We start from the raw sequence: 13,668 nt of genomic DNA on the forward strand, positions 1-13,668 counted from the left end.
CAGGGTTGGGGCCAACCTGTCCGGCCCCGCCCCTCCCGCCGCCACTTCCGGGGAGCGCGCGTCCGGAGGCTCTGCGCCTGCGCGGGCCCCACCCGCGCCTGCGCACTGCGGGCAGCACCTCCCAGGCCGGACATAACGGTCCGTGCGCGGCTGCCCGGGCGGAAGTGGCCGCGAGCCGTCCCGGCGCGCGCCCGGTCTTGCCCAACGCCTGGGAGTCCCCGCCGTGCCGCCGCGCCGGGCCGCCGCCATGTCCGCCAGCGCCGTCTACGTGCTGGACTTGAAGGGCAAGGTGAGGCGTCTCCCCGTCGCCGGGCCCGCGGTGTCCGGCAGCAGCTGGAGGTGGCCAGGCAGCTCGGGGACACCCGCGGGGCCCCTCACGCAGTGTCGTCCCCCGTCGCTGCCCGCAGCCTGGCGGGGGTTTGCACCCAGGGGTCCCCGTCCCGGAGCCTGGGTGGCGCTGAGGGGTCCCGTCTGCCCAGCAAGTGCAGAGACGGCCGGGGGCCCTGCCAGCCCCCCAGTTCCCACGCTCCCCGCCCCCGAGTGGGCGCTGCCCTGGGTGTCAGCCAGAGTCAACAGCCTGCGAGGCCAGGACGGCGCCGGCTGCACCCACGCGCCCGCCTGGCCTGTCCCGGTCCTGATGCCCCTCAGCGGCTCCTCCCGGGACCCTGGCTGATGAGTCCTGGTCTCACAGGCATCCCCCCTCCCCACGCCGCGGGAAGGGCCCTGAACACGGCACCTACCCGCAGGCCTGCACACGCCCCCCCCAGGACCGCCTCTCCATCCTTCCCCACACTCTCCCCCTCTGCTCCCTAGGGACACTGCCACGGCCCCCAGGACCCCTTGTCAGGGGAATGCATCCCCAGTTTTCCCGGGTCCCAGCAGGGCTGCAGCTTTGCCCTGGGCGGTGTCTAGTGCCCAAGCACAGGAGTGGCTCTGAGCACCTCATCGAAGGCTAAGGGCCCCAGGGCCTGCAATGGCACAGGCCGAGTGGTGCCAGCCCCCAGCTTGTCCTGCAGGTGCTCATCTGCCGGAACTACCGAGGCGACGTGGACATGTCTGAGGTGGAGCACTTCATGCCCATTCTGATGGAGAAGGAGGAGGAGGGGGTGCTGTCCCCCATCCTGGCCCACGGCGGCGTCCGCTTCATGTGGATCAAACATAACAACCTGTATCGTATCCACCGGGCACCAGGGTGGCGGGCACCATGGCCTCCTGGTCAGTGTGTCCTGAGCCATTTCGTATGCATGGTGTCTGCACTGTCTGAGTGCATGGTCACTATGTGGCCCAGTCCACGTCATCACTGCGTGGCCGAGGTCTGACCTATATTCCCATAATCACTGCACGTCCGGAGTCCATGTGGTCTCTGTGTGTCCTGGGACAGGCTGGGTGATCACTGCTCTCTGGGTCTGGTGTCTGTCCCCACAGTCATCTCAAGTCCTGGCTCCATGTCATGTGGTCACTGCATATCCTGGGCCATGGCCACATGGTCATCGTGTGTCATAGGCCAGGTGCAGCTGGGAACTGGGTCCTAGGCTCTGTCCGTGTGGGGGCCACATATGGGCAATGGGGTGGACAGCCCTGTAGCCCCGGTGGGTGTGGTGCACGTCTCAGCCCAGCAGGCCCCTTAACTGGCTACAGTGGTTGCCACCTCGAAGAAGAATGCGTGCGTCTCCCTGGTCTTCTCCTTCCTCTACAAGGTGGTCCAGGTAGGTCCCCAAGCACCCCAGCCCTCTTCCACCCAGAGAGCCCAGGGCGGCTCAGAGGGCACCTCACCTGCTGCCCGCCCCCTCCCTCAGGTGTTCTCCGAGTACTTCAAAGAGCTGGAGGAGGAGAGCATCCGGGACAACTTCGTCATCATCTATGAACTGCTGGACGAGCTGATGGACTTCGGCTACCCGCAGACCACTGACAGCAAGATCCTACAGGAGTGCGTGAGGGGCTGGAGGGACGGTGGGAGGGAGGGGATGGACAGGCTGAGACCCTCTCAGACCCCAAGTCCATTGACTCCCTGCAGTCGGGCCCCCTGGCCCTCAGCTGGCCTGTTTCCCATCTGCTCCCTTGTGGCCCCCCCATCGAAGGCCTGCACTCCTATATGGAGTCTGCCCAGCAAGTGCGCCCAGAAAGACAGGGTGAACCCCTCACCAGCACAGGTGCATCTGCCCACAGGTACATCACTCAGGAGGGCCACAAGCTGGAAACGGGGGCACCGCGGCCCCCTGCCACCGTCACCAACGCTGTGTCCTGGCGGTCAGAGGGTATCAAGTACCGGAAGAACGAGGTGTTCCTGGACGTGATCGAGTCTGTCAACCTCCTGGTATGCCTGTGTCCCTTAGTGCCTGCTCCCTGCGTGCTGCTGTGTGTCTGTGCATGCATGCTGTCTGTGTGCTGTCTGTGTGTTGTCTGTGCATGCATGCTGTCTGTGCATGCATGCTATCTGTGCACTGTCTGTGTGCTGGGTGTGCACTGTCTGCACTGTCTGAGTGCTGTCTGTGTGCTGTCTGTGTGTGTCTGAGTGCTGTCTGTGTGCTGTCTGAGTGCTGGTGCTGTCTGTGTGTGTCTGAGTGCTGTCTGTGTGCTGTCTGTGTGCTGTCTGTGTGTGTCTGAGTGCTGTCTGTGTGTGTCTGAGTGCTGTCTCTGTGCTGTCTGAGTGCTGTCTCTGTGCTGTCTGTGTGCTGTCTGAGTGCTGTCTGTGTGTGTCTGAGTGCTGTCTCTGTGCTGTCTGTGTGCTGTCTGAGTGCTGTCTGTGTGTGTGTGAGTGCTGTCTCTGTGCTGTCTGTGTGCTGTCTGTGTGTGTCTGAGTGCTGTCTGTGTGTGTCTGAGTGCTGTCTCTGTGTGTGTCTGAGTGCTGTCTCTGTGTGTGTCTGAGTGCTGTCTGTGTGTGTCTGAGTGCTGTCTGTGTGCTGTCTGTGTGCTGTCTGTGTGTGTCTGAGTGCTGTCTGTGTGTGTCTGAGTGCTGTCTGAGTGCTGCCTGTGTGCTGCCTGAGTGCTGTCTGTGTGTGTCTGAGTGCTGTCTGTGTGCTGTCTGTGTGCTGAGTGCTGTCTGTGCTGTCTGAGTGCTGTCTGTGTGTGTCTGAGTGCTGTCTTTGCTGTCTGAGTGCTGTCTGTGTGTGTCTGAGTGCTGTCTGTGCTGTCTGAGTGCTGTCTGTGTGTGTCTGAGTGCTGTCTTTGCTGTCTGAGTGCTGTCTGTGTGCTGTCTGTGTGCTGAGTGCTGTCTGTGCTGTCTGAGTGCTGTCTGTGTGTGTCTGAGTGCTGTCTGTGTGCTGTCTGAGTGCTGTCTGTGTGTGTCTGAGTGCTGTCTGTGTGCTGTCTTTGCTGTCTGAGTGCTGTCTGTGTGTGTCTGAGTGCTGTCTGTGTGCTGTCTGAGTGCTGTCTGTGTGTGTCTGAGTGTTGTCTGTGTGCTGTCTGTGTGCTGTCTGTGTGTGTCTGAGTGCTGTTGAGTGCTGTCTGTGTGCTGTCTGAGTGCTGTCTGTGTGTGTCTGAGTGCTGTCTGCTGTCTGAGTGCTGTCTGTGTGTGTCTGAGTGCTGTCTTTGCTGTCTGAGTGCTGTCTGTGTGCTGTCTGTGTGCTGAGTGCTGTCTGTGCTGTCTGAGTGCTGTCTGTGTGTGTCTGAGTGCTGTCTGTGTGCTGTCTGTGTGCTGTCTGTGTGTGTCTGAGTGCTGTCTGTGTGCTGTCTGAGTGCTGTCTGTGTGTGTCTGAGTGCTGTCTGTGTGCTGTCTTTGCTGTCTGAGTGCTGTCTGTGTGTGTCTGAGTGCTGTCTGTGTGCTGTCTGAGTGCTGTCTGTGTGTGTCTGAGTGTTGTCTGTGTGCTGTCTGTGTGCTGTCTGTGTGTGTCTGAGTGCTGTTGAGTGCTGTCTGTGTGCTGTCTGAGTGCTGTCTGTGTGTGTCTGAGTGCTGTCTGCTGTCTGAGTGCTGTCTGTGTGCTGTCTGTGTGCTGAGTGCTGTCTGAGTGCTGTCTGTGTGCTGTCTGAGTGCTGTCTGAGTGCTGTCTGTGTGCTGTCTGAGTGCTGTCTGTGTGTGTCTGAGTGCTGTCTGCTGTCTGAGTGCTGTCTGTGTGCTGTCTGTGTGCTGAGTGCTGTCTGAGTGCTGTCTGTGTGTGTCTGAGTGCTGTCTGTGTGCTGTCTGTGTGCTGTCTGTGTGTGTCTGAGTGCTGTCTGTGTGCTGTCTTTGCTGTCTGAGTGCTGTCTGTGTGTGTCTGAGTGCTGTCTGTGTGTGTCTGAGTGCTGTCTGTGTGCTGTCTGAGTGCTGTCTGAGTGCTGTCTCTGTGCTGTCTGAGTGCTGTCTGAGTGTTGTCTGTGTGCTGTCTGTGTGCTGTCTGTGTGTGTCTGAGTGCTGTCTGTGTGTGTCTGAGTGCTGTCTGAGTGCTGCCTGTGTGCTGCCTGAGTGCTGTCTGTGTGTGTCTGAGTGCTGTCTGTGTGCTGTCTGTGTGCTGAGTGCTGTCTGTGCTGTCTGAGTGCTGTCTGTGTGTGTCTGAGAGCTGTCTTTGCTGTCTGAGTGCTGTCTGTGTGCTGTCTGTGTGCTGAGTGCTGTCTGTGCTGTCTGAGTGCTGTCTGTGTGTGTCTGAGTGCTGTCTGTGTGCTGTCTGAGTGCTGTCTGTGTGTGTCTGAGTGCTGTCTGTGTGCTGTCTGTGTGCTGTCTGAGTGCTGTCTGTGTGTGTCTGAGTGCTGTTGAGTGCTGTCTGTGTGCTGTCTGAGTGCTGTCTGTGTGTGTCTGAGTGCTGTCTGCTGTCTGAGTGCTGTCTGTGTGTGTCTGAGTGCTGTCTTTGCTGTCTGAGTGCTGTCTGTGTGCTGTCTGTGTGCTGAGTGCTGTCTGTGCTGTCTGAGTGCTGTCTGTGTGTGTCTGAGTGCTGTCTGTGTGCTGTCTGTGTGCTGTCTGTGTGTGTCTGAGTGCTGTCTGTGTGCTGTCTGAGTGCTGTCTGTGTGTGTCTGAGTGCTGTCTGTGTGCTGTCTTTGCTGTCTGAGTGCTGTCTGTGTGTGTCTGAGTGCTGTCTGTGTGCTGTCTGAGTGCTGTCTGTGTGTGTCTGAGTGTTGTCTGTGTGCTGTCTGTGTGCTGTCTGTGTGTGTCTGAGTGCTGTTGAGTGCTGTCTGTGTGCTGTCTGAGTGCTGTCTGTGTGTGTCTGAGTGCTGTCTGCTGTCTGAGTGCTGTCTGTGTGCTGTCTGTGTGCTGAGTGCTGTCTGAGTGCTGTCTGTGTGCTGTCTGAGTGCTGTCTGAGTGCTGTCTGTGTGCTGTCTGAGTGCTGTCTGTGTGTGTCTGAGTGCTGTCTGCTGTCTGAGTGCTGTCTGTGTGCTGTCTGTGTGCTGAGTGCTGTCTGAGTGCTGTCTGTGTGTGTCTGAGTGCTGTCTGTGTGCTGTCTGTGTGCTGTCTGTGTGTGTCTGAGTGCTGTCTGTGTGCTGTCTTTGCTGTCTGAGTGCTGTCTGTGTGTGTCTGAGTGCTGTCTGTGTGTGTCTGAGTGCTGTCTGTGTGCTGTCTGAGTGCTGTCTGAGTGCTGTCTCTGTGCTGTCTGAGTGCTGTCTGAGTGTTGTCTGTGTGCTGTCTGTGTGCTGTCTGTGTGTGTCTGAGTGCTGTCTGTGTGTGTCTGAGTGCTGTCTGAGTGCTGCCTGTGTGCTGCCTGAGTGCTGTCTGTGTGTGTCTGAGTGCTGTCTGTGTGCTGTCTGTGTGCTGAGTGCTGTCTGTGCTGTCTGAGTGCTGTCTGTGTGTGTCTGAGAGCTGTCTTTGCTGTCTGAGTGCTGTCTGTGTGCTGTCTGTGTGCTGAGTGCTGTCTGTGCTGTCTGAGTGCTGTCTGTGTGTGTCTGAGTGCTGTCTGTGTGCTGTCTGAGTGCTGTCTGTGTGTGTCTGAGTGCTGTCTGTGTGCTGTCTTTGCTGTCTGAGTGCTGTCTGTGTGTGTCTGAGTGCTGTCTGTGTGTGTCTGAGTGCTGTCTGTGTGTGTCTGAGTGTTGTCTGTGTGCTGTCTGTGTGCTGTCTGTGTGTGTCTGAGTGCTGTCTGAGTGCTGTCTGTGTGCTGTCTGAGTGCTGTCTGTGTGTGTCTGAGTGCTGTCTGCTGTCTGAGTGCTGTCTGTGTGCTGTCTGTGTGCTGAGTGCTGTCTGAGTGCTGTCTGTGTGTGTCTGAGTGCTGTCTGTGTGCTGTCTGTGTGCTCTCTGTGTGTGTCTGAGTGCTGTCTGTGTGCTGTCTGAGTGCTGTCTGAGTGCTGTCTGTGTGCTGTCTGAGTGCTGTCTGTGTGTGTCTGAGTGCTGTCTGCTGTCTGAGTGCTGTCTGTGTGCTGTCTGTGTGCTGAGTGCTGTCTGAGTGCTGTCTGTGTGTGTCTGAGTGCTGTCTGTGTGCTGTCTGTGTGCTGTCTGTGTGTGTCTGAGTGCTGTCTGTGTGCTGTCTGAGTGCTGTCTGAGTGCTGTCTGTGTGCTGTCTGTGTGCTGTCTGTGTGTGTCTGAGTGCTGTCTGAGTGCTGTCTGTGTGCTGTCTGAGTGCTGTCTGTGTGTGTCTGAGTGCTGTCTGTGTGCTGTCTTTGCTGTCTGAGTGCTGTCTGTGTGTGTCTGAGTGCTGTCTGTGTGCTGTCTGAGTGCTGTCTGAGTGTTGTCTGTGTGCTGTCTGTGTGCTGTCTGTGTGTGTCTGAGTGCTGTCTGAGTGCTGTCTGTGTGCTGTCTGAGTGCTGTCTGTGTGTGTCTGAGTGCTGTCTCTGTGCTGTCTGAGTGCTGTCTGTGTGTGTCTGAGTGCTGTCTCTGTGCTGTCTGAGTGCTGTCTGTGTGCTGAGTGCTGTCTGTGCTGTCTGAGTGCTGTCTGTGTGCTGTCTGAGTGCTGTCTGTGTGCTGTCTGAGTGCTGTCTGTGTGTGTCTGAGTGCTGTCTGCTGTCTGAGTGCTGTCTGTGTGCTGTCTGTGTGCTGAGTGCTGTCTGTGCTGTCTGAGTGCTGTCTGTGTGCTGTCTGAGTGCTGTCTGTGTGCTGTCTGAGTGCTGTCTGTGTGCTGTCTTTGCTGTCTGAGTGCTGTCTGTGTGTGTCTGAGTGCTGTCTGAGTGCTGTCTGTGTGTGTCTGAGTGCTGTCTGTGTGCTGTCTGAGTGCTGTCTGTGTGTGTCTGAGTGCTGTCTGAGTGCTGTCTGTGTGTGTCTGAGTGCTGTCTGTGTGTGTCTGAGTGCTGTCTGTGTGCTGTCTGAGTGCTGTCTGTGTGTGTCTGAGTGTTGTCTGTGTGCTGTCTGTGTGCTGTCTGTGTGTGTCTGAGTGCTGTCTGAGTGCTGTCTGTGTGCTGTCTGAGTGCTGTCTGTGTGTGTCTGAGTGCTGTCTGCTGTCTGAGTGCTGTGTGCTGTCTGTGTGCTGTCTGAGTGCTGTCTGTGCTGTCTGAGTGCTGTCTGTGTGTGTCTGAGTGCTGTCTGTGTGCTGTCTGAGTGCTGTCTGTGTGTGTCTGAGTGCTGTCTGTGTGTGTCTGAGTGCTGTCTCTGTGCTGTCTCTGTGCTGTCTGTGTGCTGTCTGAGTGCTGTCTGTGTGTGTCTGAGTGGTGTCTCTGTGCTGTCTGTGTGTGTCTGAGTGCTGTCTCTGTGCTGTCTGTGTGCTGTCTGTGTGTGTCTGAGTGCTGTCTGTGTGTGTCTGAATGCTGTCTCTGTGTGTGTCTGAGTGCTGTCTGTGTGTGTCTGAGTGCTGTCTGTGTGCTGTCTGTGTGTGTCTGAGTGCTGTCTGAGTGCTGTCTGAGTGCTGCCTGTGTGCTGCCTGAGTGCTGTCTGTGTGTGTCTGAGTGCTGTCTTTGCTGTCTGAGTGCTGTCTGTGTGCTGTCTGTGTGCTGAGTGCTGTCTGTGCTGTCTGAGTCCTGTCTGTGTGTGTCTGAGTGCTGTCTGTGTGTGTCTGAGTGCTGTCTGTGTGCTGTCTGAGTGCTGTCTGTGTGTGTCTGAGTGCTGTCTGTGTGCTGTCTTTGCTGTCTGAGTGCTGTCTGTGTGTGTCTGAGTGCTGTCTGTGTGCTGTCTGAGTGCTGTCTGTGTGTGTCTGAGTGTTGTCTGTGTGCTGTCTGTGTGCTGTCTGTGTGTGTCTGAGTGCTGTCTGAGTGCTGTCTGAGTGCTCTCTGTGTGTGTCTGAGTGCTGTCTGCTGTCTGAGTGCTGTCTGTGTGCTGTCTGTGTGCTGAGTGCTGTCTGTGTGCTGTCTGAGTGCTGTCTGTGTGTTGTCTGAGTGCTATCTGTGTGCTGTCTGAGTGCTGTCTGTGTGTGTCTGAGTGCTGTCTGTGTGCTGCCTGTGTGTGTCTGAGTGCTGGTGCTGTCTGTGTGTGTCTGAGTGCTGTCTGGGTGCTGTCTGTGTGCTGTCTGTGCTATCTGTGTGCTGTCTGTGCTGTGTGCTGTATGAGTGCTGTCTGTGTGCTGTCTGTGTGTGTCTGAGTGTTGTCTGTGTGCTGTCTCTGTGCTGTCTGAGTGCTGTCTGTGTGTGTCTGAGTGTTGTCTGTGTGCTGTCTGTGTGCTGTCTGTGTGTGTCTGAGTGCTGTCTGTGTGCTGTCTGAGTGCTGTCTGTGTGTGTCTGAGTGCTGTCTGCTGTCTGAGTGCTGTGTGCTGTCTGTGTGCTGTCTGAGTGCTGTCTGTGCTGTCTGAGTGCTCTCTGTGTGTGTCTGAGTGCTGTCTGTGTGTGTCTGTGTGCTGTCTGTGTGCTGTCTGAGTGCTGTCTGTGTGCTGTCTTTGCTGTCTGTGTGTGTCTGAGTGCTGTCTGTGTGCTGTCTGAGTGCTGTCTGTGTGTGTCTAAGTGTTGTCTGTGTGCTGTCTGAGTGCTGTCTGTGTGTGTCTGAGTGCTGTCTGTGTGCTGCCTGTGTGTGTCTGAGTGCTGGTGCTGTCTGTGTGTGTCTGAGTGCTGTCTGTGTGCTGTCTGTGTGCTGTCTGTGTGTGTCTGAGTGTTGTCTGTGTGCTGTCTGAGTGCTGTCTGTGTGTGTCTGAGTGCTGTCTCTGTGCTGTCTGAGTGCTGTCTGTGTGTGTCTGAGTGCTGTCTGTGTGCTGTCTGAGTGCTGTCTGTGTGTGTCTGTGTGCTGTCTGTGTGCTGTCTGAGTGCTGTCTGTGTGTGTCTGTGTGCTGTCTGTGTGTTGTCTTTGCTGTCTTAGTGCTGTCTGTGTGCTGTCTGAGTGCTGTCTGTGTGTGTCTGAGTGCTGTCTGTGTGCTGCCTGTGTGTGTCTGAGTGCTGTCTGAGTGCTATCTGTGTGCTGTCTGAGTGCTGTCTGTGCTATCTGTGTGCTGTGTGTGCTATCTGTGTGCTGTCTGTGTGCTGTCTGTGTGTGTCTGAGTGCTGTCTGTGTGCTGTCTGAGTGCTGTCTGTGTGTGTCTGAGTGCTGTCTGTGTGCTGTCTGTGTGCTGTCTTTGCTGTCTTAGTGCTGTCTGTGCTGTCTGTGTGCTGTCTGTGTGTGTCTGAGTGCTGTCTCTGTGCTGTCTGTGTGTGTCTGAGTGCTGTCTCTGTGCTGTCTGAGTGCTTTCTGTGTGTGTCTGAGTGCTGTCTGTGTGTGTCTGAGTGCTGTCTGTGTGCTGTCTGAGTGCTGTCTGTGTGTGTCTGAGTGCTGTCTGTGTGTGTCTGAGTGCTGTCTGTGTGTGTCTGAGTGCTGTCTGTGTGGTGTCTGTGTGCTGTCTGTGTGCTGTGTGCTGTCTGTGTGCTGAGTGCTGTCTGTGCTGTCTGTGTGTCTGAGTGCTGTCTGTGTGTGTCTGAGTGCTGTCTGTGTGTGTGTGCTGTCTGTGTGCTGTCTGTGTTCTGTCCGTGCTATCTGTGTGCTGTGTGTGCTATCTGTGTGCTGTCTGTGTGCTGTCGTGTGCTGTGTGTGTCTGAGTGCTGTCTGTGTGCTGTCTGTACTGTCTGTGTGCTGTCTGTGTTCTGTCCGTGTTCTGTCCGTGCTATCTGTGTGCTGTGTGTGCTATCTGTGTGCTGTCTGTGTGCTGTCTGTGCTGTGTGTGTCTGAGTGCTGTCTGTGCTGTCTGTACTGTGTGCTGTCTGTGTGCGGTCAGTATCAGTGTGCTGTCTGCTTGTTACATGCTGCATGCGTACTATCTCCATGCATGCTGTCTGTGTATGGCCGAGTGGTAACAGCTCCACTTCATACCACATGTCCAATGCATGCATGCTATGTGCTTGCTGCCTGCAAGCTCTGCATGTGTGTTAGCGTGTTAGCTACGTGTTGTGTGTATGTGTACTTTCTGTGCTACATGCCCCTCAGAGTCTGACACTGACACGGCGCAACCCCCATCCCAGGCCAGGTCAGTGTGGTGAGGGCAAGGAGAGCCAGGCAGAGCCCTTATTGCGCAGTGGGCCACAGTGCCAAGAGAACTGGGGTCTGAGGGAGCCCCATGCCCTCTGGCAGCTACAGACATCAGGGCTCTCCTGCAGTGGATTTGGCCTTTTTTTGTTCCTTGTTGCCACCATCGGCAGCTGTTTTGAGCCATGACCTGTTGCCCAGCCCTCAGCAGTGTGGCACACCTCCTGGCACCGTGTTCGAGTGTCTTCATTCTGGGGTGTCACTGGAATGGAATCGGGCATTTCCAGTCTGGCCTCTTTCCACAGGCTCTGAGGCTCCTCCCCGTCACCATCTAGGCTAGGGGTTGGGCCACATCCAGCAGCGCTCAGGCTCCTTGGCTCTGTCACTGCCCCACCTAGGCTGTTCTGCCCTTCCACAGGCTGCTGGATCCCAGCACTGCCTTCCAGAATAAGGGTCCCAACCGGCAGAGCCCCTGATGGACCCCAGGAGGGGCAGGAGTTGGGTCTCTACATAAGATCTGGGGCCTTGTCCTGCTTCTGAAGTGTTTTCTCCTGCACTGTCCCCAGGGTCCAGTCCCCCGTGGGGTGTAGCTTGGTGTCCAAGGGGCCTGAGACCAGGATTGGGGGAGAGAGGCCTGGGGGTCCCCGAGTGTCACCAAGCTGCATGGGAGGTGAGGAGGGCTAGTGGGGTGCAGCAGCGTCAGGACTGCCCCCCAACAGGTGAGTGCCAATGGCAACGTGCTGCGTAGTGAGATCGTGGGCTCCATCAAGATGCGCGTGTTCCTGTCGGGCATGCCCGAGCTGCGCCTGGGCCTCAACGACAAGGTGCTGTTCGACAACACTGGCCGTGAGTACCGCGTGGGCCGGGCCTGGGGGCGGGTCCTGGGCGGGTCCCGCCCGGGAAGCCCCGCCCACCCGCCCCGCCCCGCCCCCAGGCGGCAAGAGCAAGTCGGTGGAGCTGGAGGATGTCAAGTTCCACCAATGCGTGCGGCTGTCCCGCTTCGAGAACGACCGCACCATCTCCTTCATCCCACCCGATGGCGAGTTCGAGCTCATGTCCTACCGCCTCAACACACATGTGCGTTCCCCAAGACCCTGAGACCTGGCCAATGGGACCCCGTGTGGGTGGGGCTGGAGAAGCCTGATTGGTGTGTGGGGAGCGGAAATGGGACGTAGCTGGATGGAGGGGAGGGGCCTGAGGTGGGCGGACAGGCCCAAGAAGGGAGGCTGTGGGCGGGGCCAGAGCCGGAGCTGGGCTGATGGCGAGTATCCCATGCAGGTGAAGCCTCTGATCTGGATCGAGTCAGTGATTGAAAAACACTCGCACAGCCGCATCGAGTACATGATTAAGGTGTGCCCCACATGCACTGGGGCCCGGGTGGTCCCCACAAAGGGTGGCCTATGGTCCAGGTGCGCTCTGGCGGAGGGTTGGGGGTAGGGCAGACAGGCGGGCTCAGCTGGCCTTGGCACTCAGTTACCAGAGCTCAGGCACCCCAGGAGCCAGGCATCCCAAGAGTGTGGGGGGAATCTGTGCGGTGGGGATCCTGGGTCCCACCCTTGCCCCCAGCCCCACCGAACCTGTGTGGCACTCTCAGGCCAAGAGCCAGTTCAAGCGTCGCTCCACGGCCAACAACGTGGAGATCCACATCCCGGTGCCCAACGACGCCGACTCGCCCAAGTTCAAGACCACGGTGGGCAGCGTCAAGTGGGTCCCTGAGAACAGCGAGATTGTGTGGTCTATCAAGTCCTTCCCGGTGAGGCACGCGCCCCTGTCAGTGGCTCTCCTCGCTGACTGTGCCCTGAGCCCCCGCCCCACCTGAGCCCTTGTACCTGCAGGGTGGCAAGGAGTACCTGATGCGGGCGCACTTCGGCCTGCCCAGCGTGGAGGCGGAGGACAAGGAGGGCAAGCCGCCCATCAGCGTCAAGTTCGAGATCCCCTACTTCACCACCTCGGGCATCCAGGTGCGTCCCCCCACCAGCCCCCCCGCGCGGTGGACGCCATCCAGTGGCCTTGTCTGGCGGCGCTCAGGCCTGTGCTGTGCCCCCAGGTGCGCTACCTGAAGATCATTGAGAAGAGCGGCTACCAGGCGCTGCCCTGGGTGCGCTATATCACCCAGAACGGAGGTGCGTGGTGAGGACGGATGGGCGGGGGGCAGCGGGCAGCATCCCGCCAGGTGCTCACCTCCCCTCTGCCCTGCAGACTACCAGCTCCGGACCCAGTGAGGGGCCTTCAGGGAGCCCCCAAGGAAGCGCTACAGAGCTGATCAGAGGAGGGGCCACTCCTGCCCTACCCACCTGCTCGCTGGCCAGCCCCCGGCCTCCCCTTGGCCTGTGCCACCAGTTTTGCTGGGGGCTGGCAGTGCAGCCTGGCTGGAGGCCTGCCCTGCACTTCCCAGGCCTGCCCGGAAGCACTTAGGGGCACCCATGGCCCGACCTGTCCTGCCACATCAGTGTTTGCTCTGTGGGTGGGTCCCGCCTGCGGGCCGGGGGGCGGCCAAGCCCCAAGACTGTGTTGTTGCCACATTCATTAAACCCATCCTGACCATGGCTGCCTCCTGCCTGTGCCACTGGGATCCCCGGCAAGGTAGGGAACTCCCCCCTCAACAACCACCCCAGCCTGCCAGCCCCCAGACCTGACTGTGACTCGCACCCACTGTGGCCATGCCCAGGATGGGGACCTGCCATTGGCCTGTCCCATGCGCCCATGCAGCACCCCTTGGAGCTGCCACACCAAGGCAGGTCTGGGGTCACAGTGTCCGGCTCTCAATTCAGGTGTACCCACAGCCCCCCACCCCACAGGACCAACAGCCCCTTCGAGAAATACCCCAAGCCAGAAAGGGATGGGTGGGGTGGGCAGGAGGGTCTGGGTACCAGGAGGGCCCCAGGGTGGACCTCAACATCAGGCCCGCAGAGACGCTGCAGGTGGAGGGCAGGCAGCTCTTGAGAGCACCTACAGGGGGTTGCTCAGAGCAGCGTGGCCAGAGTCCAGGCGCACGACGACAATGGGGGTGGGTCCAGGGTCGCTGACCCCCAATGATCCACTTCCCCTCCTACAAGCCCTAGAAGCTTCTAGGGTCCCAAGGCTATCAGCAGTTCCGGCAGGCGGCGCTGTCAGGTATGGCCAGCAGGGGGCACTCGAGGGCCAGAAACAGGGAGTGAGCCGTGAGCGTGGGGCTGCCAACCCCAGGCCTGTGCCTGCCTGTGGATAGTCAGGGCCAGCCCCAGGCCCCTCCATGCTGCCTCCAGCTCCCCAGCACAGGTGCTGGGTACCCCTGGCCCAGGGCAAGGAGGACTTTCCTGTGCCAGACATGGTCCCTGACCCCATGGCCCCACAAAGACCCTGGGACCTGCATCAGGACACAAGGGACTGTAAATCAAGCCCCTCTACCTCTGGCCAGGCACGGGCCCCTCACTTCCTATTGTGACACCCCCAGAACTTGCAGCTCCTTGTCCCTGTAGCCCATGTTCAGTCCTACCCCTCTCAGCAGACAGGGA

The 13,668-nt window shown here is 58.3% G+C and overlaps 1 protein-coding gene across 1 annotated transcript; it reads left to right on the top strand.

The window, feature by feature from the left end:
• Positions 1-98: 98 nt before the first annotated feature.
• AP1M1 (adaptor related protein complex 1 subunit mu 1) lies at positions 99-12,720 on the top strand. The gene is made up of 12 exons (XM_004616668.2): positions 99-289; positions 1,017-1,173; positions 1,639-1,706; positions 1,797-1,927; positions 2,167-2,314; positions 10,894-11,020; positions 11,109-11,251; positions 11,453-11,524; positions 11,769-11,927; positions 12,010-12,135; positions 12,222-12,297; positions 12,374-12,720. Exons 1-12 carry the CDS (start codon positions 248-250, stop codon positions 12,394-12,396), a joined length of 1,272 nt encoding a protein of 423 aa, XP_004616725.1. The 5' UTR covers positions 99-247; the 3' UTR covers positions 12,397-12,720.
• The last annotated feature ends 948 nt before the right edge of the window (positions 12,721-13,668 follow it).

Source organism: Sorex araneus, chromosome 2 (genome assembly GCF_027595985.1).
Source record: "Sorex araneus isolate mSorAra2 chromosome 2, mSorAra2.pri, whole genome shotgun sequence".
NCBI lineage: Eukaryota > Metazoa > Chordata > Mammalia > Eulipotyphla > Soricidae > Sorex > Sorex araneus.